Source organism: Lynx canadensis, chromosome D1, assembly GCF_007474595.2.
Source record: "Lynx canadensis isolate LIC74 chromosome D1, mLynCan4.pri.v2, whole genome shotgun sequence".
Classification (NCBI taxonomy): Eukaryota; Metazoa; Chordata; class Mammalia; order Carnivora; family Felidae; genus Lynx; species Lynx canadensis.
In genome coordinates this window covers 31,120,085-31,144,930 of record NC_044312.2, presented here as the reverse complement: position 1 = coordinate 31,144,930, position 24,846 = coordinate 31,120,085, and the positions used below count along the sequence as shown (strand labels likewise).

At 42.6% G+C, this 24,846-nt stretch overlaps 1 protein-coding gene across 2 annotated transcripts in view; it reads right to left on the bottom strand.

Annotated features, from left to right (window-relative positions):
- The window catches only part of LOC115525661 (beta-galactosidase-1-like protein 2), a 55,376-nt gene extending 34,297 nt beyond the window's left edge, over positions 1-21,079 (bottom strand). For both annotated transcript variants that reach the window (XM_030332948.1, XM_030332950.1), the window contains exons 1-2: positions 20,938-21,079; positions 899-1,096 (exon numbers count right to left, since the gene is read on the bottom strand). In XM_030332948.1, the coding sequence (XP_030188808.1) occupies positions 899-1,096; positions 20,938-21,059 (320 nt within the window). In that variant the 5' untranslated portion in view covers positions 21,060-21,079. The remainder of the gene's footprint in view (positions 1-898; positions 1,097-20,937) is intronic.
- Positions 21,080-24,846: the final 3,767 nt, after the last annotated feature.

Genomic DNA, 24,846 nt, shown 5'->3' with positions numbered 1-24,846 from the left:
CACAGAATGATAAGATTCTTCACAACTGAGTACATTTTTAACTGATTCACATATTCAACATTGTACTGAGTGCCTATCATGTGCCTGTCATTGTGGTCAGTGCTAGACTGGAAGCCATAGTGCTCTGAAGATAATTCTAAACAGGAATGCTGAAAGGTGATGAGAACTTCCTTAGGAAGCTATTTTGAAAAAGATCACACTCATTTGCTAAATAAATTGGGGGGTGGAGTGCTTGTTTAAAATATACATATATATCGGGGCGCCTGGGTGGCGCAGTCGGTTGAGCGTCCGACTTCAGCCAGGTCACGATCTCACGGTCCGTGAGTTCGAGCCTCGCGTCGGGCTCTGGGCTGATGGCTCAGAGCCTGGAGCCTGCTTCCGATTCTGTGTCTCCCTCTCTCTCTGCCCCTCTCCCGTTCATGCTCTGTCTCTCTCTGTCTCAAAAATAAATAAACGTTAAAAAAAATAAAAAAAAATAAAATAAAATATACATATATATATATATATGATAATTTAATCACCTCCACCCCTACACTCCCCTCCTTCACTATATTCCTTCGTGTATACACCATTGTTCTTTCTATGCCTCTAAACCTTACGTCCATCCTGTCTCCTCATCTGCACTAGTGGGGAGTGCTGTGCAGATGAGGAAAAGGAAGGTGTCATAGCTGGCAAACCTAAGCAGGAGCGTGGGTGACCTGATCCTCCTATATTTTTCCTCACAAAGCTTAGCACAAAGATTCTCTTCAGGGACTGCTCAGGTCCAGGATCTGGCAGCGTTCCCCCATCCTGACACGATGGAGACCTACAGGCTAGGCTGCCTAGAAGAAGCCCAGGACACAGATGCCACAGATGCCAAAGCTCCGGGGGGGTGGGGGGGGGTGGTGGCAGCACTCACGTGGTGAGGGTATTTAAGCCACAGGCTTTCATCTTCAGCAAGCGGTCCTTCCAGTATTCCTTGGGCACCCGGAAATAGTGCACAGAGCCCCCAAAGATCCAGAAGGTGGAGTCCTCCAGCATGAAGTGTTGGCCGTTGGCCTGCAGCCCTGATTGCCGGTGTCTCAGCCATGCAGGGACCAGATTATACCAGTCCAACCTGCAAAGAGAAAAGGCAGCTGGCAAGGCTGGCTTATCTTCAGCAATGAGCAGCACGGAGTGTTAGGAGACAGGGTTCTTCTCCGCAGGCCTGCTTCTGAGGCCTTCAGAAAAGGCTCCCCACCCTCCGACTTAGCCAAACTTTGAAAGGCATCTTTCTTCAGCACACTCATATGCACCCCACTGTAGGGGAAGAGGAAGCTGAGACTATAGTCAGGAACAAGACAAACACAATGGTCAACATGGAGACTTTGCTATGGGGATAGAGGGCGAGGTGGGGGCACACGGCACGGAATGGATATTATCAGGGGGCGCAGGGTGCCCAGGGCAGGTGTGGCACGCAGATTCCTACAATGGCCAGCTCTTCTAGGCCATTTGACTAAACATCAAAGGAGCAGCTACTTCAAATAGTACCTCTGAGCCACATTGTGGTCACAGCTGCCCGGCTTGAGGTGCAAATACCTGGAAGGAGGTATCTGGGTTAGAAACAGCATTTATTCATTGACCAAATTTCCAAGTCTTAATTATTATCTAAAGATCAAGTTGAAGTGATGATCTAGCACAACAGAGAGCCCCACCTGGGAGGGCTGTTGGAAAGTGTTAGTCCCTGGAAAAGCAACTCGACCAAGCGGAGCCCACTCAAATTGATCCCCATGACTAGAATTCCCTCCCTCTCTTTTCTCCCCAGTCTCCAAAGGCCATGAGAGAAACCCAGCAAGAGACGCTGGAGGAGCCAGGACATTCAAGAGAGTTGGAGAGAAAGAACCTCAGCTAGGCCAACATAGCAGAGAAGTAGGGGGATCCATACTTCCTGCCACTCTCAAACAAAGAAGTGCAGAAGCCAAAGGACTTTGAACACCAGAGCCTGGGAGGAAAAGAGACTGAATCTACTAGGAAGAAAATGGGGAAGCTGGAAAGAAGATAGGTGGGTAACTGCAAACTGGGGAGATAAAAAACAGCCACATGGGCACGGAGCGGAGGCACTCCCTTCAACGGAGAGACAAAAGGAAAAGAAAGAGCGGCTAGGGAAGTGCAGGACCGTATCTGGACAGGAGAAAGACCAGGGACTGAGACTGAGAGGGATCCGATCTCTAACTGCAGGGCTTTCTTTGGACTGGAGCTGGCTCCCTGTTGGTGCACCTGGAGAGGAGGGGAGCCTGGGTGTGGTGGTAGGTCAGGGGCTCAGTCCTCAGTTGGAGGAAGTGGTTCCCTCCCTGGAGGGCTATGTGATAGTACAGAATCTGCCTGTGTCCGCCACTCCTGGGCACAGTGGCTGGGCCAAGGGTGCAGTCTGCAGGAGGAAAAGGCTGCCATCTCTCTGGAGTGCTGTGGGAAAAGACAAAGCCTGCCTGTGTCTGCCACCCCCTGGGGGCTCGTGGCGAAGGTGGTGGCTCTTGGTCCCCAGTAAGAGAAGGCTGTCCTCCCTGAAGTGCAGGGGCACAGACAAAGCCAGCCAGGACCACATATCCATCACACTGAGAGGCGCTTCCCCAGTGCCAGAGTGCACAGAGCGGGACTTTGAATCCTAGTCAAGCACAGGGTCACGGGAGTTGGTGGAGCGAGAAGGACCTCCCCACCTGTGCCCTCGGCACAATAAGGACGACACAAACAGAGTCCATCGGGTCCAGCTCCGTGGAGAAGAGACTGGGGGATCACCATTCCACAAACCACCACCACCAAGGTGGGGCCTCAGGGATCAGTACTGGGGCCCAGAGTGGAGGTGGGTCCAGATTATGCCAAACCATGCCCCTTTGTGCTGGGTAACTGCGTATCCACCACAGCAGCACAGACCCTGCAGACAGCTACTCCCAACAAGCGACACAGCATTGCCTAGATTAACTCTAGGTCAATTCTGGATATATAGATATATTCTCCATTCCCCCCCCCCCCATTTCTCCTCCTTATCTCTTCCATGCCCTAGGCTGGTCACTCTGGTTATTGTCTGTCTAAACAGACATATTTAATCCATTGTCTTGATACATGTTCTACACCTCCTTATTTACACTCCTTTCTCTCTCTCTGGAATAATCAAGCAATATAGTTTCTCTGTCTGGGTAACTTTATCTGTTTCCTTTTCCCTGCCTCCTTCTTTATTTTCCTTTCTCTCCATCTGGATTAAGCCTTTTACCTCTCTGTCTAATCAATGTTTATCTTTTCTCCTCCCCCCTGCCCCCACGCTCCCCACCGCCACTCCTCCTGTCATTTCTCTCCTTGTATGTTCTCTTCCATTAGCACTGCCTCCACCCTCTTCTTTACTTTAGTCAGTGTTTTGGGGTTTTCTGTTTTTAGTCTTTAGGTTTTTGTTTTTGTTTGTTTGTGTTATTTGTTTGTGTGTTTGTGTGTTTTTGTCTCCTGTTTGTCTATTTGTTTTCCTTTACAGGGCTACTCCAAGGAACAAATCAAAGCACACCTGGAGGAGGATCCAAAATATCACTAAGAGTAGGGTAATAAAAAAACCAAACACAACAGAGAGCAAGTAACCATCTCTGAAAAAACACCTCCTGAAGGGCCAGGCCCTGGACACTGTATAACCCTCCTTTCATATAGCAGTGCTTGCAGGTGCAGAGCACACAACAAGCATTTAAAATGCATAAGGGACAAAAAACTAGCCAAAATGACAAAACAGAATAATTCTCCTCAAATGAAATTCCAAGAAGTGGCAACAGCTAACAAATTGATCAAAACCGATTTAAGCAGTATAACTGAACAAGAATTTAGAATAATAGTCATAAAATTAATTCCTGGTCTTGAAAAAAACAGAGGACAGCAGAGAATCTATTGCTGCAGAGATCAAGGGACTAAAAAATAGTGATGATGAATTAAAAATGCTACAAATGAGGAGCAAAATAAAATGGAGGCAGCCACAGTGCGGATTGAAGAGGCAGAGGGGAGAATAGGTGAATTAGAAGATGAAATTTTGGAAAAACAGCAACCTGAGAAAAAGAGAGACAAAAAAATCCAGGAGTATGAGGGGAGAATTAGAGAACTAAGTGATGCAATCAAATAGAACAATATCCATATCATAGGAATTCCAGAAGAAGAAGAAGAGAGAAAAATGGGCTAAAGGTGTACTTGAACAAATCATACCTGAGAACTTCCCCAATCTGGGGAAGGAAACAGGCATTGAAATCCAAGAGGCACAGAGAACTCCCTTCAGACATAACTTGAATCGATCTTCTGCATGATATATCATAGTAAAACCGGCAAAATACAAGGATAAAGAGAGATTTCTGAAAGCAGCTATGGATAAATGGGCCTCAATATACAATGGTAGACACATAAGAGTAGTAGCAGACCAATCTACTGAAACTTGGCAGGCCAGAAAGGAATGGCAGGAAAACTTCAATGTGATGAACGGAAAAAATATGCAGCCAATAATCCTTTACCCAGAAAGTCTGTGATTCAGAATACAAGGAGAGATAAAGGTTTTCGCAAACAAAAACTGAAGGAATTCATCACCACTAAACCAGCCCTACAAGAGATCCTAAGGGGGATTCTGAGTGAAATGTTGCAAGGACCACAAAGTACCAGAGACACCACTACAAGCATGAAACCTACAGACATCACAATGACTCTAAACCCGTATCTTTCAGTAATAAAACTGAATGTAAATGGACTAAATCCTCCAACCAAAAGACACAGGGTATGAGAATGGATAAAAACAAAACAAACAAACAAAAAAAACAAGACCCCTCTATTTGCTGTCTACAGGAGACTCATTTTAGACCTGAGGACACCTTCAGATTGAAAGTGAGGGGACAGAGACCTATCTATCATGCTACTGGAAGTCAAAAGAAAGCTGGAGTAAACATACTTGTATCAGACAAATTAGACTTTAAATTAAAGGCTGTAACAACATATGAAGAAGGGCATTATTTAATAATTACAGGGTCTATCCATCAGGAAGAGCTAACTATTATAAATGTCTATGCACAGAATACGGGAGCCCCCAAATATATAAAACAATTAATCACAAACATAAGCAACCTTATTGATAAGAATGTGGTAATTGCAAGACACTTTAATACTCCACTTGTATCAATGGACAGATCATCTAGACAGAGAATCAATAAACAAACAAGGACCCTGAATGATACATTGGATCAGATGGACTTGACAGATATATTTAGAACTCTGCATCCCAAAGCAACAGAATATACTTTCTTCTCGAGTACACATGGAACATATCAAAGATAGATCACATACTGGGTCACAAAACAGCCCTTAATAAGTATAAACAAATCGAGACCATACCATGCACACTTTGAGACCACAATGCTATGAAACTTGAAATCAACCACAGGAAAAAGTCTGGAAAACCTCCAAATGCATGGAGGTTAAAAAACATCCTACTGAAGAATGAATGTGTCAATCAGGTAATTAGAGAAATTAGAAAATATATGGAAACAAATGAAAATGAAAATGAAAATACAACAATCCAAATATTTTGGGATGCAGCGAAGGCAGTCCTGAGAGGAAAATACATTGTAATCCAGGCCTATCTCAAGAAATAAGAAAAATCCCCAATATAAAATCTAACAGCACACCTAAAGTAACTAGAAACAGAACAGCAAATACACCCCAAACCCAGCAGAAGAAGAGAAATAATAAAGATCATAGCAGAAATAAATAATATAGAACCTGAAAAAACAGTAGGCAGATCAATGAAACCAAGAGTTGGTTTTTTGAGAAAATAAACAAAATTGATAAACCTCTAGCTAGGCTTCTCAAAAAGAAAAGGGAGAGAACCCAAATAGGTAAAATCATGAATGAAAATGGAATTATTACAACCAATCCCTCAGAAATACAAGCAATTATCAGGGAATACTAAGAAAAATTATATGCCAACAAACTGGACAACATGGAAGAAATGGAAAAATTCCTAAGCACCCACACACTTCCAAAACTCAAACAGGAAGAAATTGAAAACTTGAACAGACCCATAACCAGCGAAGAAATTGAATCAGTTATCCAAAATCTCCCAACAAATAAGAGTCCAGGACCAGATGGCATCGTGGGGAATTCTACCAGACATTTAAAGCAGAGATAATACCTATCCTTCTCAAGCTGTTCCAAAAAACAGAAAGGGAAGGAAAACTTCCAGACTCATTCTCTGAAGCCAGCATTACTCTGATTCCCAAACCAGACAAAAAAAGACAACTACAGGCCAATATACCTGATGAATATGGATGCAAAATTTCTCAATAAGATACTAGCAAATCAAATTCAATGGCATATAAAAAGAATGATTCACCATGATCAAGTGGGATTCATTCCTGGACTGCAGGGCTGGTTCAATATTTGCAAATCAATCAATGTGATATATCACATTAATAAAAGAAGAGACAAGAACCATATCATCCTGTCAATCAATGCAGAAAAAGCATTTGACAAAATTCATCATCCTTTCTTAATAAAGACCCTCGAGAGAGTCGGGATGGAAGGAACATACTTAAACATCATAAAAGCCATTTATGAAAAGCCCACAGCTAGTATCATCCTCAACGGGGATACACTGAGAGCTTTCGCCCTGAAATCAAGAACACGACAGGGATGTCCACTCTCACCGCTGTTATTTAACATAGTGTTGGAAGTTCTAGCATTAGCAATCAGACAACAAAAGGAAATCAAAGACATCAAAATTGGCAAATATGACGTCAAGCTTTCACTTTTTTCAGATGACATGATACTCTACATGGAAAACCTGACAGACTCCACCAAAAGTCTGCTAGAACTGATACATGACTTCAACAAAGTCGCAGGATACAAAATTAATGTACAGAAATCAGTTGCATTCTTATACACTAACAATGAAGCAACAGAAAGACAAATAAAGAAACTGATCCCATTCACAATTGCACTAAAAGCATAAAATACCTAGGAATAAATCTAACCAAATATGTAAATGATCTGCATGCTGAAAACTATAGAAAGCTTATGAAGGAAATTGAAGAAGATACAAAGAAATGGAAAAGCATTCCATGCTCATGGATTGGAAGAATAAATATTGTTAAAATGTCAATACTACCCAAAGCTATCTACACATTCAATGCAATCCCAATCAAAATTGCACCAGCATTATTCTCGAAGCTAGAACAAGCAATCCTAAAATTCATATCGAACCACAAAAGGCCCCAAATAGCCAAAGTAATTTTGAAGGAGAAGACCAAAGCAGGAGGCATCCCAATCCCAGACTTTAGCCTCTACTACAAAGCTGTAATCATCAAGACAGCATGGTATTGGCACAAAAACAGACACACAGACCAACAGAATTGAATAGAGACTCCACAATTGGACCCACAAATGTATGGACAACTAATCTTTGACAAAGCAGGAAAGAATATCCAATGGAAAAAAGACAGTCTCTTTAACAAATGGTTTTGTGAGAGCTGGACAGCAACATGCAGAAGAATGAAACTAGACCACTTTCTTACACATTCACAAATGTAAACTCAAAATGGATGAAGGACCTGAATGTGAAACAGGAAACAATCAAAAACGTAGAAAAGAAAGCAGGAAGAAACCTCTCTGACCTCAGCCACAGGAATTTCTTACTTGACACATCTCCAAAGGCAAGGGAATTAAAAGCAACAATGAACTTTTGGGACCTCATGAAGATAAAAAGCTTCTGCACTGCAAAGGAAACAATCAACAAAACTAACGGAATGGGAAAAGATATTTGCAACCAACGGAATGGGAAAAGATATTTGCAACCAACGGAATGAGAAAAGATATTTGCAAATGACATATCGGATAAAAGGCTGGTATCCAAAATCTATAAAGAACTCACCAAACTCCACACCCGAAAAACAAATAATCCAGTGAAGAAATGGGCAGAAGACATGAATAGACACTTTTCTAAAGACATCCAGATGGCCAACAGGCACATGAAGAGATGTTCAACGTCACTCCTCATCAGGGAAAGACAAATCAAAACCACACTGAGATACCACCTCATGCCAGTCAGAGTGGCTAAAATGAACAAATCAGGGGACTATAGATGCTGGAGAGGATGTGGAGAAATGGGAACCCTCTTGCACTGTTGGTGGGAATGCAAACTGGTGCAACCGCTGTGGAAAACAGTGTGGAGGTTCCTGAAAAAATTAAAAATAGATCTACCCTATGACCCAGCAATAGCACTGCTAGGAATTTCCCAACAGATACAGGAGTGCTGATGCATAGGGGCATTTGCACCGAAATGTTTATAGCAGCACTTTCAACAATAGCCAAATTATGGAAAGAGCCTAAATGTCCATCAACTGACAAATGGATAAAGTAATTGTGGTTTATATACACAATGGAATACTACTTGGCAATGAGAAAGAATGAAATCTGGCCATTTGTAGCAACGTGGATGGAACTGGAGAGTATTATACTAAGTGAAATAAGTCATACAGAGGAAGATACCATATGTTTTCACTCTTATGTGGATCCTGAGAAACTTAATAGAGGACTATGGGGGAGGGGAAGGGATAAAAAATACATTACACAGAGGGAAGGAGGCAAACCATAAGAGACTCTTGAATAATGAGAACAAACTGAGGGTCGATGGGGGGTGGAGGAGAGGGGAAATTGGAGATATATATATATGCACATATATACACATATATACACACACACACATTTATATATATATACATATATATATACATATACATATATATACACAAATTTATATATACACATATGTATACATATGTGTACACATATATGTGTACACATGTGTATACATATGTGTGTGTGTGTATATATATATATATATATATATATATATATATATATATGAGAGTTGGAGACAGAAAACAACAGCGTGAGTGAGTGAGTGAGTGAGTGAGTCTGGGGCAAAAGCAAATTTCCATTGGTGCCTCTTCTATGCCCACTTTTCATTACAGTTCCTGCCACTAGAAGGCATATTGCCCTGCAGGGCTCTTCTGCATAAAAGAGCTCCCTAAACTGCTGCTGGTCTTTCCATTCCTTTTGTAACACTGGCTAAAACTGTGCCACTGCTTAAGGCCCAAATTGCTTCATTCAATCGATACTGATACACACTGGGGACTGTCATCACTTAGAAGAAACAGAGATGCATGAACCAAAATGGGCTGAGATCTTCAGTCTTGATTCTGGATTCAGCCATTCTCTGTGCACTTCAAATAGGCAGCTCTTTCACAGAGCTCTGGCCAGCCACAGGGACCAATGGTGCAGGTCATGGGGGCAGAGAACACATGCATGTCGCACACACCATCATTGACTCTGCCAACATGCTTATTGGATGAGCCATCCCTCCTGCTCTCTCTCCATTTCTTCCACAGCCCTGTATTCCTGCTGGGTCCTTTTCCTACATGCCAGCCAGCTTCTACTCCACCTACAATGCCAAGTGCTTCAGCTCTGAATATAAAGTTACATACCCTAAACTGTAAAGCAGCTGGAGCCCTGCTATTAATGGGAAAAATTCAATTGCACACACTCCTCAGGAAGTTAGCTCCCGTCCTACCAAAGTTCCTCCAAACCAGATGCTTCTGACATGTACAGTGTTCTCCACATCACTGCACACTCAGATAATTACAAATTATCGGCTGCTATAAGCCAAGCGCAAAGATAAGGCCAGGGCTGGCCCTCCAGGGCATGTAAGGCATGCAGTCCACACAGGGTCCCAAGCTGAGAAGGCTCCCTTGCAACAAGTAGTTAAATAAGCCACAGAGATCTAATCCACAGTGCAATGAATATAGATAATATTGTACTATAATTATGTCATGTGATAAATACTGCTACAGTGGCAATCATATTACAACATATAAATGTATCAAAGCACACACTGTACACATAGTTTCAGACACACTACCTTCATCCTGAAATTCTTAATACTTTTTAAACAAGGGCCCCATATTTTCATTACGCACTGGGCCCCACACGTTAGGGTAACCTGGCCTAGCAGTGGCAGAGGGCAGTAGCTGAAATATATATATAGCTAATTGTTGAATGAAGAAATTATCTAAATCATCCAGGAGGAGTCAGAAGGCTTTGTTTAGACGGTAACTATTTCACAGGTCTTGAAGGCAGAGAATATAAGAAAACAGAGGAAACTAGGGGCAAAAGTATTAAAAAGTGAACGCAGATGTACTCCAAGAATAGCAAGCAGACTGGTGAGAAGACTGTATGAGCAGTATCCCAGCCTGGAGTCCCTCAACAGTGTATGCCTGGCACTGGCACTCACTGCTCACAACTGCTTGCTACAGTCTGGGATTGGTACAGAAATTGAGGTACCTTTACCGTAATGAAGGTAATTTTATGTCTGTTGAAGCTCATCATAAAAGCTGGGGCAGGGACTTTGTATATCTTTTCATTTCCTTTTTCTAGTAATAATTTTTGAATGTGTTTTATCAAGTAACAGACTAGAAAAAAAATTTTTTACAGAAGGAAAAATGATTCTTCACCACAGACAGATTGAGAAGTATTGCTCTAGACCAGAAACAACAGTCTGTCCTTGGGCAGTTGTGATCAGAGCTGGGAGGACAAATATATTGACCAGTTCAGTTTACCAGGCTTAGCAACCAAATGGATGTAGGACGTATGAGACCAAAACAGTGTGAAACCACTTCAGCAGAAGCCTTCCTAGCACTTTGCTGAAGTCAGCTACAGCACAAAAAGAGAGGTTTGGGTTTAGCCACAGTGGCTCTCAAAGCTGGTCCCATATCTAAATCACCTGGGAAACTTAAAACAATGAATGCGCAGGCCCCACTCCTGACCAGTTAATGACCCTGGAGGTGGGGCACAGGTATTGGTAGTTTTTAAAAGCTCCTCCACAGATCGGAGCAAGGCTGAGCACTGGTCTAGGGCAAGTTTTACAGGAGGGTCTGGGGCAAATCAGGGACCCTGATGGCCAGAGTAGGGAGAACAGGAGGCCAAGAAGACAGAGGAGACACAGACATCACTGACCACTTGGGAATATTGTAAATGGCCACTATGGGCAAAGTAAATTATTTTGATCTCCTCCTTCCTACTTCTCACAGCCACCAGGACCCAGAATTCATGATGCCACTGCAGGAGTGAAGTTATGCTATATTATAGTTGAAACAGTCATTTGTGGATAACCTGGGAACCTAATCACTTTTTCCTTTCTCTAAACAGAAAAGTCCCATGTTCCAAGTGACTTGTAAGTGATTATTTCAGAATATAGTTCTTCCAGAGGACCACCTGTATGGGAAAGTGAAAACAAGAACAATATTTGCACAAGGAGGATCTGGACATGATCCTGGCCCTACCCTTGTAGGACCATCACTTTGGGTCAGTGACACTAGCTCTGTGGCCATGAGTTTCTTCCTCTGTAAAATGGGTGAATGCCTAACTGTTCACAAAGACCCTTTGAAGGTCAGATATAAATGAAATACTCTGAAACATGCTATAAAGGAGTTTTGTGGATATTTGAAATGTTTATTTTTGTATGCTTTGTATATTAGAATAGCCTCAGTGTGGGTTTTTTTTTTTATGTCCTTAATAGGGAATAATCCCAATCTTTCCATTCTTAAGCATTTAATTTTCTGTCTAACCATGTTTTATGCACAAGATTTTGTGTCAAGTCATCTTATTACAGTTTCTAAAATTTTACAACAAAAGGTCTGTCCAGTGGGATCCTGTCAAACCAACCCAGCCCCTTGACCAGCAGTCAGCAAACCCCAGGTGTGGGCCAAAGCCACTATGCCTCCTGTCTTTGTGTAGTCAGCAAGATATGAACCACATTATTAAGTGGTTAGAAAAATAAAATCAAAAGAGCAAGATGTGGGAACACAAAAAAATTATATTAACTTCACATTTCAATGTTAATAAGTAGTTTTATTGGCACCCTGCCATGCCCATTCGTTGACATACTGTCTGCGGCTGCTTTGGGGCTTAGTGATGTTGACGTGAAAGACACCATGTAGTCTGCAAAGCTGAACACATTTGCTACCTGGCCCTTTACAGGAAACTGCCAACCCTGCCCTGAAGGATGAGGCCTTATATACTAAAAGGAGGCCTCAGGCCCTCTGTGGCCACTGTCTGGGCCTCCTAGCCATCTCCTTGCTTTGGCTCTTCCCCTTAGCTCTTCCCTTTGACCATAAGCTCCTGAGTGTTCTGACTGCATCTGAAGTTTCTCATACCACATGCACAGGACAAGTTGTTTTCCTCATATCTGCTCCAAAGAACACACTCTGCCCTCATGCCTCATCTACTCACTAGGCTTTATGTACTCTCCCCACTGGACACCTCTAGGCATCCCTTAGGTCCTCCACCCTTCAGGCTCACCCCAGGCTAGAGTGAGGAAGAACTGATGGACAGATTCTCTTCTTAAACACAGAGACACATTGACCAGTGGTAATAATACATATTTTTGCCAGTGGTAAAAATACACACATGCATGCACAAAATCTCATTACTTTTAAAGACAGTGAAAATACAATTCAGCAGTCATGCCACCAGGCAGCAATCCTTATCCACTGGCAAGAACTTCAAAAGAACAATCTCCAGCTCACCAAGCTCACATCACTGACCCCAACTTTTATTTAGGACTGTGTCTCCCAAATGATGCGAGAGCCTCCCTCTCTCTACCCACTCGGTGCAGAGGTGGTGATGGTGCTGGAAGCACTCTCTGTGACCCTCATTCCAAAATACTTCCTGCTAGTAAGAGTCTCCCTAATCTGTCCCCTCCTTCTGGATTTACATCTCCAGGTGTGCACTGCACCTGCAGGGTACCTTCATCTGGAGTTTGATAAAAATGCAGAAACTCAGGCTTTACCTGAGACCTGAATCAGAATGTGCATTTTGACCAGACCCCACAGTAAAGTTTGAGAAGCACTAATCTATATTTTGTCCTTTGATATATGTATATGCCATCTCTTCCTGGACAGAGCTTGTATTTGCTAGTGTCTTTATGTACTATCACTTTCTAGATTTTTTAAAATAAGTATTACCTCTCAGTGCTTGTTTAGAGGCATGAAACTAACACTGCAAATAAAAAAAAGCTAGCTTGTAACTCCAAATTCTAGAGAATTCAACTGTTTCCTTTCTGAAATCTTTCTGGTAGGTTACTAGGTGAATTTTTAATACATTAATAAGAGGGATAAATTCACTGAGAAAATGAGGATGATAAATTTGGTATTTCTCCAAGGAATCCACTGTGAAAAATGAGATGATATATATTAGAGCTTCATAAACGAGAAAACACCGTGAAAATGGTTATTAATACTGATAATGATCATTAGTACTTGTTACCATAAGTTAATAATAACCTCAGTGCTTCCTGAATAATTAACTCAGTAATAACAAAATAAGGACAATGGAAACTATATGGTTACATGAGGTCGGGAGACACTTTCCTTCTAAATTAGGCCTGTTACCACAGAGCAAACCAAACCTTTAGGAAATCCTGTTCCCTTGTTTGTGTTGTTTTTCCCAGTGAGCAACTCATTCATGTTGAAACTTTTTGTTTCAGATTGTGGAAAGCTTTTCTGTGTGTGTTTGTTTTTTAGATTGTGGAAAGCTTCTTCTTCTTTTTTTTTTTTTTAAAGAAATCCCTGCACCCAACATGGGGCTCAGACTCAAAACCCCAAGATCAGGAGTTCCATGCTCTACCAACTGAGCCAACCAGGTGTCCCTTGTTGAAACTTTTTTTTTTTTTTTTTTTTTTTTTTTTGATACAGGGCATCTGCCTTCTTTTTAGCTGGAGCGTATTCTACTTTCTCCTGGAATTTTTGTTTGCCTTTGTTTCTTAGCTTCATAGTAGGATAAATAAATTTTCAGTCCTTGAGTAAACTGAAGAGCAGGCCTTGGTCACTGACCTGACCTGTCCTCAGGTTTGCCCTGCTCAGAGTCCTACTCTGTTTACAGTCTACAGTGAGGTTCCTGGAAAGTGGCACACATGTCAGATTTCTGACGGGGCCCCACACAATGTAACAATACCTCTACATTCTGATTACTTCCATCCCTTTTGGCAGGTGATATATGCTGTGCGAGCCATAGATGCAACAGGTTATAGCAGAAACATTAGGCAGAGGACTTGGGGCCTGAGTTTCCCAGGTGAGGAGTTACCGTCAGGCAGAGACTGGGAGTGTGGAGGGGTAGAGGGATGAATCCTTCTTATACTTTATCACAGTAGTGGATCATAAGGACAAGGGACACAGCACAGGCTCTACATAGGCCAGACTTCACCAGGCATGGTCAAAAGTGCTGAGTTAATGTGCTTGAATTAGAAAAGGCAGATGAGCAGGTGGCAAACTTACAATTTCTTTCATGTGAAATGGGTCCCTGAATTGATTCTCAGATCTCAGAGAGAGTCTTCAGGGTGGGGTAGGAGAAGAGCCAGATCCGGTCGCTTACTTGAATGATCTTGAATGAAGTATGCTCATTGAAGCAGGTCTGAAATGGTTCTTTCCATGCCAGAAGGCATCCCTATATCACCTGTAAATCCTGAAAATATATTGGTCAGTAACTGGGGCCATTGTAGAACTGGGAAGCTTCACCTGGGGTCACAGCCATCTCCTTCAGCTTTCTGTCATACCACACAGTCTGACCAGATTCAGACCAGTATCCATCGACCAGATGTGACAGAGACAGCATCATCATCTTCTGGAGCATCGTGGCCTCCAGCATAGACCAGGCAATGCCCATACAATTTGAGGCTCTCCAAGGGTATGGACAAGCTCAGGAGATGAAGTAGGAATCTGCAGAAATAGTCCTTCAAGTCACAGAACATAAGTCCTCGCTGGTCCTAAGGACTGGTTATTTTGGCACTATATGTAATGTATACTTGAGATATGACAACTTACAAATCCAATTTCCAGGTGCACTGTGAACCCATCAGGGCCACCATGAGAAGAGGTTCAATCTGGGTCCAAAGCATCACATTAAAGATGATGACCAAGGAAACACTCATATCTTCATTAATCCAAGTGTTCATGCTAGAAACCATTATTTAGATGGCAGTTATGTTAAACTGCCCAAAAGACATCATCATGCATAGAAATCTCCTCACTTGGATTTAAAATACAAATTTCTAGTTGTCACTCTCAAGATCCTAATGTGGTTACAGGCTCCCATGAGGCCCTATTTCCTTGGGCATTCTGTTCCCCTCAACTGTGCACTTGGGGATATTTTGGCCTTACCAGCCTTAAGGCTATATACTCCTCCCTCAGTGGGGAATCGTGAAGGCCTAAGGAAGGAGCTGCCGACTCTTTGACCCAGGCCAGTGCCTTTAATGCCTCTAATCCAGAATAATGGCTCTCGGATCAATCCTGGAACCCCAAGAACTTCAATCCCAGGGAAATGGAACTCTATCCTTGTAACTGATCCAACTTCCTGGATGTGATCCTTGGCCTGTGCCCAAAGCTTTAGGCTCCTGCTTTGCTATAACAGCATTAAATATTTCCAAAGGGGTTGAACCTTCCATTTCAAAAGCTAGTATAACCTCATTTTGCAGGTCATTTTGCAGCATTCTGCAGGTCGATGGCACTGCTACAATCTTAGTACCTCTGTCTTTCCCTCTGAAAAGGCTTCTTGGTGAGCCAGGAACTGGCCTAGCATGCAGACTCCAGCAAGTCAGGCCAAGTGTCTACCTACATGATCCAGGGACATGCTGTTGGTTTGGAGGGCAACATCTTCCAAATGCTGTAGGAAGTTTGTATTGAATAAACACCTACTAGACCAAAACCTTGAGACCCAAAGGTGAAGCAACAAAACAGTTCAGGAGTAATCAACCACATATTAACAATAAAAAGTGTCCTGATGTTATGTAACAGAAATTTTTCATTATGGGAAAATTTCCCACTGATAGCATCATAAATAGAAAAAAATATTATATCTCAACTTAGAGAGGGGTGAAAATTCTGTTAGATGACCCAGAGGACTCTACTGATAGCAAGACTCCCCTCTTAGAGTACTTGTGGAATCAGAATAAAATGATTTAATGACACAGGGGCAATATAAATATGCTCAACATTTTTTTTTTAATCAGTCGCCACTGCATGAGACTTATCTACATAGATATACAAGAAATGTACTAGCTCTTAAAGACACAAAGAACCTGTGCACATACAAAGTAAACAGAATTTTCCCCTCGGACTTTAGAGGTCAGAATCTCCCTCACAATGATCCAACAGAAACAGAATGTGCTATTTTACTTACTTATTTTAACTTATTTTTACTTACTTATTTTAAATGTCTATCGATATTTAAAATGAATATCTTATATGGTCAGCAATCCTAGAGACAGAAATATACCAACAGATATTCATTGTAACTTTGTGGATTTTCTTATTTGTTTTTACTTTATATTATTTTATTTTAATTCCAGTGTAGTTAACCTACGTTGCAACTTTGCTTGCAGTAGCTAAAAGATTGGAGACAATCGATGTTCATCAATAGGAAATTGTTTGAATAAATTATGTCCCTAATGGACAAATGGGGTAATAATACATAGAGCTGTCTTGTTGTATATGTAATTCCCCTGAAGAAACCATTATTAGTAATCACCTCTGCTAGAGGTGAGAGGGGTACCTTAGGACCAGAAGTGGAGGCTTTATTTTCCTCTTTATATTATTTGAATATTTTATCCTTATAGATTACCTACTCACAAAGTAAACTTTGCAGGAAGAGCAGCATGCTCTTGAAAGGAACAATGCCACTGTCTTGCTGTGCACGGATGCATGAAATCAGTGAGGATCATCACCTAAGAAGGTCTACCCAGTAGACCCAGTCAAGAGTTATTTGCTTCATTACCATTAGCCTCTAAAAATACCCCTGCCCTTCTATTGCAGGAGAATCTCACACAACATGTGTGGCCTTTAATATCCAGAGCAATAGATTTAAGCAAGAAATAAACCTGAATGGGGAAGAAGCAGAAAATATCCCTATACGAAAAGAATTCTGCTAGATTATAGGGGAGGAACCAGAGAAAGGGGGCTGGCCTCCAGAATCCTTCTCAGGTGCTAAATATTCTGAAAATACTGACCTAAACTCCAGCATATGCTGAATCTTCATTAGAAGAGCATTCAAGTCAGTATAATGGAACTCTGAGTCATTGCATCAAAGATTAAGCACTTTTATTTCACTTGCTACTTCCTTGACCTAACGCACAGAAAACTCTTTGGCTAACCTTCCAATACTTCTGCTGCTCAGGCTGTGCAGCTTTTGCCCCAAATTTAATCTCCATGTTCTTGCTCCAAGACACTCTGGTCCCTTCAGTTGGCTAGTACAGCACTGTAAGAATCCCAGTGCCAACTCTATCTTCCCAGCACAGGATGGCTCAGACATCCTACCTCTCTCTGACTGAGCCACTGCCCAGGTAGCCATGTTCCCCCACTTGTGTCAGAGAAATGACTACCTGCTGAAAGAGACACTTCCCACATGCTGAAAACTTCACTACTAGAAGATGAAAGGAACAGTGTTCAAAGAGTTCAAACATTCCAGGGAATATGACTCAGGCCTCAAGCAGGGTAAAGTCCTAAAACAGGCAAAGCTCATAAAATCAGTGACCTCACAGAAGGCCAGGAAGAGAGGCACAATTTGCCCACACACCCTTGGAAGACAGCACTTTCCGTAATATGTTTGAAAGAAGGTGACCAGGTCATGTTGCTAAGTTATCCACCTCCTCTAAGGAGATAAGGTTCTCCTCTTCTTTCCTTCAAGAACTTTGGATCTAGAATCCAGGTAATGTCAGTGAAGGAGCACTAAATGAGGCAGAGCTGGGCAAAGAGATGAACTTACCTTTACAGAGGCATGATGCAGGGTGCCTACCTGGCCACTTTCCTCTCTCCTAACTTTTGCCAGCTAAAATATCAGGTATACAAGATGCAGAGTTAATTGGATTATTGCTCACTGATGCATTTATATTAAGGAAAAAAGTCATGAGTAAGAACTATGCCTTGATCACATCAAGCAGGAATTCTTGCATTCATGGAGTGGGAGTAGGAAAGAGGAGAGGGAGCTGGTTCAGACATGGTTCACATTGATAAGCACCAAAGATCTCCAAATGATATGCTGAGTAAAAGAAACCAGATAAAAACAGAGTACATACTTTAGGACTGCATTTCTATAAAACTCTAGAAAATGCAAACAAATATATGGTGCCAGAAAACAACAGATCAGTGTGCCTGGGGCTGCGGAAGCAGAGAGGGGCAGGAGAGAGATGCAAAGGGGCATAAGGAAATCTCTGGGGCTGATGGATATTTTCACTGTCTTAATTGTGGTGGTATTTTCATGTTTGAAATTCTGAATTTTCATATTTGAAAATTATATATATATATATATGTTGATCTATATATACATAAATTATATATATATTTATATATATAACTATATAGATATATAAAATTATATATATAATTATATATATATTTATTTATATATCTATAAAATTTTCAAACTGTGCAAGCTAAACATGCAAGCTTATTGCTAACAATTATACTGCAGTAAAGGTAATTTGAGACCACTGTTCAATCTAAGGAAAAAAAAAAGAGGTCATCCTCAAAAGTCATCTTTGTCCTCCTATTTCTTGGATGTGATATAATCAAACAGTTATGACTGACTATGAACCAGCATAAGGTAAAGTTCATGGGAAAAAACAAAAGGTGGATCCCAGCAGCCCCTTCCCTTCCCCCACCCACTACCTGCCTTCTAAGGTACAAGAAAAGGGCTGATCCTAACAGCTCAGCTCCACAAAGCTGCCAGCTAAGTAGCCAATTCCCTTGTGACCTATATTCCACTGGCCACATCCACATTCCCAGCTACTGCTGGGAAAGGTCCCCACCTCCAACTCAGTTAATGATCCAGTCAAAGCTAGAGCAAGGCAAGAAGAGGAAGCAACAAAAAGTGTGTTCTCCTCTGGCCTCCAGAGATAATCCTTGGTGCCCAGCTCATGCAAGACAGGACAAATTGATCAGAAAGCCTATTACCATGATGGTGATACAATCAAAAAGATGCCCAAAAGACACATATTGTGAAGGACCCTAAGAGACAGCCCTGACTTTGGGTCAGAGCTTCTGTCTTACCTAGTATAAAAGAAGTAATAACAAGGATAACAATGACTTTACTAAGCATTTCAAACTATTTCCTCAGGCTTGAGTCACAGCTATTCCCAGGTACCTCCATAAGCCCCTGACTGATTCCTGCTGCAGCCACCCCAACCCAGGTAGGGACATGGTTAACTCACCTGTGAGAAGCTCAGGCTTCTTCACAGCCAGTCGACTACCTGACACCTCATCTTCTTTCATGCCAGACATCAACAAATACCCAGCCTCCCTCCCACACCTTTTCCTGTGGACTATTAGGGTGCACTATCTGGCCCAACTCAAGCCCCTCAGAGCTGCTCCTCATAATGACCTGGCTGGGTCCCATGCATGGACTGCCATATCCTTGACCTGCAACAATAGACAAACAACATGCTACTTGCACACCTCTGGCCTTTCTCTCTGTGATGTGGGCTCCTGATACCCTGCTGCATGCCAGAGGCTCCTGTTGCCTCTGCTTTGAGTAATCCTTCTGGGGTTTGCATCAGCCTTGCATCAGGAGGAAGGCTGAGCATCCTACAAGAGCCAGAGCCAGTCTTCAAAGAGGAATGGGTTAGAGATCACTGACGAGATGGAAAAAAAGTCTCGGGAACAACTGGGGAAACAAAATGCCTCTTTAATTTTCTGAGCCCCAGAGTAAGAAGAGTGCCATGTCTTTCTCTCAAACAATATCATGACATCCTTCCCAACACCAAAGTCAAGAACAGGTAAAACAAAGAAGACATGTAAGTCTTGAAAAGGTGGAAATAGAAAGTGTTTCTGAAGGTGTTCTTGTGGCAGCAAAATACATTCAGATATTCACTTCCATCAAAAACTTCCCTATCTCCTGGAGGAAACTCAGAGAAACTAACAAAGGGGATAGAGAAGAAGCAAAAGCTAAGTGGTGTTGTCTGCCCGGACTAAGCTTCAACATTAACTTTCAGTGCCAAAGCATTTGATACTGCTGGTCTGTGTTCCCAGCAACACTGGAGGTTTTGAATATGGAAAGTGCCAGCCATCTACCTGAAAGACATGGTCAGGGTTATAGAATACTATAAATAGATACAGTTAAAAAATCTGGGCTAGGGCACCCATGCAGGCTGTGGGTAAGTTATTCTATGATTAAACACAACCATTTGCCACAGACAACACTTTGCAAAAGGGGACTGGGAAGGAGTGAGCTGGTGACTGACAAATGGAGAGAGAAGCTGTATCAATCCTAGAGTGGGGCAAATAAATCCAGGGCTGAGGATCTTGGAGGACCCATGGGACAGCGTTCTGCTGACTGCTCTGGGAAGTCAAAATCTACCATAGCTGGGAGCCCCGGAGCTCCGGCCTCTGCGGAATAGACAAGCCTTCTAGCAGGATTGGTAGGAAACGTACGGACCCGGGAGAAAAACAGAAGCAGGTTCCCCAAGGAGGACTAGGGGCGGAGCAGTGATGGGGGACATTTGAAAGAGACCTGAAAGCTAGTTCTGTTGTCCTTCCCAGAGAGCTGGGAGCATCCACGAGGAAAGCAGAGCCCGGGCATCAGAAGCACAGAGAAAGAGTGGGGAAGCTCTAGGACACAGACGCCTGGAGACTGAGCGGGTAGCGCCTAGTGTGACCCAGGGGCCTGGATCTCGAGGCAAGGAGCAGAGTGCCTAGTGATGCAGGGGGACGCCAGACCCAAAGAAGAAGAGACTGGAGAGCCCTTCCCCGTGGGGGCTCGGAATTCGCGGGATGCAGACTCTTGGGGCCGCCTCCCTCAGGTGAGAGGGGAGGCGAGAACTACGGGTGTGGAAGGCTGAGATGTCTGGAGTCAGGCAGGTGCCGGGCGGGGCTCTCTCACCTGCGGAGCACCAGGTAACTCAAGATCACCAGCAGCAGGAGTCCGAGTGTGCGGCTGGGCTTTCTCCCGACGCTCCACTTGCTCATCGCGCGGCTTGGAGGGACCGGGACCGCAGCTAGCATTCCAGCCAGCACTCAGCCGCGCGCGCGGGAGGCTAGACGCGGGGGGCGGGGCCGCACTCCGGTCGCCCGGGCTACCTGACCGCGGCCCGCCTGGCCCGCAGGCGCTCATTCGCTGAAGCCCTCGGCCCCGCCCCTCGCGCCGTCGGGCTAGCGTGGGCGGGAACGGGGCCTAGAACAGGCTACAGCCCAGCGCTACCCGGCGGTTCTCGGGGTCTGCCGCGCCCCAAGTCTCAAAGAGGCATTGGCTGTTTCTGCGGATATTTACCTGCACGTGATATGCAAACGGGTGCAAAATACCCGGCGCGTGTAGCCCAGTCCTTGCACACTCGTAGAGCACACCCCACCCCCACGCTACATTAGCAAGCAGCGATTAAAGGCACCTGCAAAGCCAAAGCACTATCTTAAAGCAATTCAGATTTTGAAGAAAGAAAAATCTGTAGTGACATATGTGAAAAGTCAAAACGTTGTAGAATTTTCTTTAGACATAATTTATGGCTTAGTGTGGTTCACGTTTGCATCGCATGGGGATGGTGGGGTGCTGAGAAAGGAACACCAAAATATTTTTTGCCTTTAGTCTCCACGAGTCTTGTTCCGGTCCTGACTCCCAGCACATTCAATTTTTTATCTTTAAAAAGTCCAGATAAAATACTCACATGAAAAGGACGAATAAAATTCTTATTCTGGTACAGAATTATATCACAAAGGATATTGTGTAAGATTTGGGCAAACTTATGCTTTCTAACAATCACACACCTAACTCATGCCAAGAACAGAATTCAGATTTTACTGAAAGAGAATCTGAAACATTTTCTAGGAAGGCTAATGTTTTTTCAGAGCACCCGAGTTTCTAGAAAATACCCCGTTTCATGTTTCAAAACTACTTCTGTCACTTGTACATAGTTTTGAAATTGTAAAGTTGATAGGAACAAAATGAGATTTTACTTTTCAGAACAAAGACATGCAGTATTTGGTGTGAAGAGTCCTTTTTGTAGCATTGGGAAAATATTTAGTCAGGTAGCAAAAAACCAAGAAGCAAAAACAAACAAATAAGAGGGGAGGATAGCAGGGCCAGAAGCATTCCTGGAGACATTTAGAGAGAGAAGTAGCTACCCCTTAACACACTCTACAAAATCAATAACTTTTCTCCATTTTTAAAGGCATGTAATTGTTTGATACATACTAGGAGTATGATGAAAATATTTTGGTATAATTGCGATAAAAGATAGCCCATGAAACATGGAGAAAGTGTTAAAAGTCTAGCCCCCTTTTTACCTTTGGAGGCCCAACCCTGGCACATACCCAACACTCACCCCTCACTCCTTGTGATATCGCTGGGGAGGAGTACAATCTATTACACATCAGGGTATTCTAAAGTTACTTAAACAATACCAGCAGCTCCATACTTTTTCAGATATTAGCAAAAACTAATGAGCTATAAAACCCCTGAAATTCTTAGCCCAACTCTATTACCCTTGTTTTTATTTATGGAAGAAAACATAAATAACTCAGTGCTTTAAAAATAATCATTACCCCTTAACCCCCTGGGAAGCACAGAACTATAGACACAACTACTCACACTTTAAGAGCAATTTTACTTTATCTTGATTTAATGATACCACAGAGAGTGTTACAAATAGCTCTAATCTGAGATAGCACTAATCTGAGAGGTGTTTTGCTGAGGAGCCAAGACTTTTGGGTTTTAAAATATTAGCAAGATACTCCTTCAAAATACTCTTTTCAAAATGTTTAATGAATTTAACCCAAGGAAGACAATGAAATACTCAAATCCCTGGGAATGTAAGCTACAGTTAAATGAACTGGCCTGGTGGAGATGAAAACAAAGTGTTCTGGCAAGGTGCATGAGGTGGAAACAAATCCCTGATGCTCAGGAATCATAATCTTCACAGGTCACCTTTCTGGGGTCAAGGGTTTTGCTTTAGAAAATATACCAAAAAAAAAAAATTAGTGAAGTCCTGTTGATATCCTCAGCCCACAGCTCAGCTATTAGAGCTCTGACAGACTCAGAGAGCATGGTTCCTTCCTTGATAATTCACCTATCCCACATAGTCAGTGGGAAAGAAATGTACACCAAGAAGCATGGTGGGAGTAAAAGCTACAATCAGAATCAGTACAGTGTAGGCTCTCAAGAAAAATAATCGTATCAAACTAACCTTATTGGCAGTTTTATTTTTATTTATAATAGGTATAACAAACAGGTATATAGATCAATTATTCATTTATTCACATGTCTTATTTTTGAGTATCTTGTGCTAATGCCTTAGATATAGAGTATCTAAATTTTAGAAAAACATTTGACAAAATCTTTCTTAAGGTCATGGGAACAAGATGCAAAATGTGGCTTCTGTGATAATGCAGCTACTTGGGCCCCTGGAACATGATATAACAACCTCAATTCACCTTCCTCCTTAAAGACAGACACCCCAGACCAGTCCTTGACACCCACCCTCTCCAGTTCTTTTGCTTCAGGTTACATGACAAGACCAGCTATGCTGTCAAATTGACAAAGAGTCTTGAGCAAAGAAATTAAGAACATGTGGGAATTTCTGGGACTAGAGGAGGGCAATTTCAACCATAGACAAAAAGAAAATAGAAAGTCTCAGGAACGTGATTTTGGCCTTGGAAAAAGAAAAAGAAAACAGATCCAAGTTAAGATAAGTTGTCAAGGCTTCTTACCTCAAGAGATGTGTCAGTGGGACTGGAAGAGACCTGTATACATTGGGAAGGGATGCACTGAACTTCATCCTTGGCCTTTGTAGTCTAAAAATATCACTTTTCAGCCTCAGCCTTTTGGAAGGCAGAAAAGCCAAAGACCTAATTCCACATTTCATCCATTAAGAAGTAAACAACATGTTTAATGACTACTATGTGCTGAACACTTAGATGCTTGCAGTACAACAGTGGACAATACAGATGAGGATTCTTCCATTTGAAATTTATATTCTAGCTGAGGACAAAAGACACCAAAAATTAACAAATGAATAAATAAATCATAGAGTCTGTTCAAAGGTAGTACATTTCATAGCAGAAAGAAAGTAGATAAAGGAAGGAGATTGTGAGCGTGGTGGGGAGGGGCATGCACAGAGGCCTTACTGAGACAATGATCTTGAAAGAGGTGATAGTTAACCATGCATGCAGATATCTGGAGGAAGGGCTATGCAAGCAGAAAGAACCCACAGTGCAAAGGCTTTCAGGCAGGCGCATGACAGGGTGTTCTGGGAACTGCAAGGTCCCTGTGGGAAGTGAAGTTGTCGGGGGAGGGGGCTGGGGGGTGGGGGTGAGGTGGAGAACTGCAGGCAGTGAGGCCAGAGAAGCACAGGGGCCTAACAACAGAAGGCCTTTCAGAGCGGAGTTCTGACTCAATGAAATGGGAGTCATTGCAGGCTTTGGACATGACATCAATTATGCTTTAAAAGACTCCTCTGGCTGCTGTGCTGAGACTCACCAGCAATGGGCAAGAGCAGAAGAAAGCAGACCAGCCAGGAGGCAGCAATCCCAGTGAGAGATGATGCTGGCTCAGGATGATACGAATGGAGGTGGTGGGAAGTGTTGGATTTCTGTAAATAGTATGAAAGCAGAGACAGGAGAATTGTTGTGATTCCAGGGTCATTTGTGGGGTGCGAGAAGTAAAGGGGATTGAAGAATGACTTCAACATGTTGGGCCTAAGAAACTGGAAGAACTGGAGTTGCTCTTACCAATGATGGAGAGGGCTGTGGGAATATCAGAAGCACAGCTTGGGCTGGTTGAGTTTGAGATATCTATGAGATG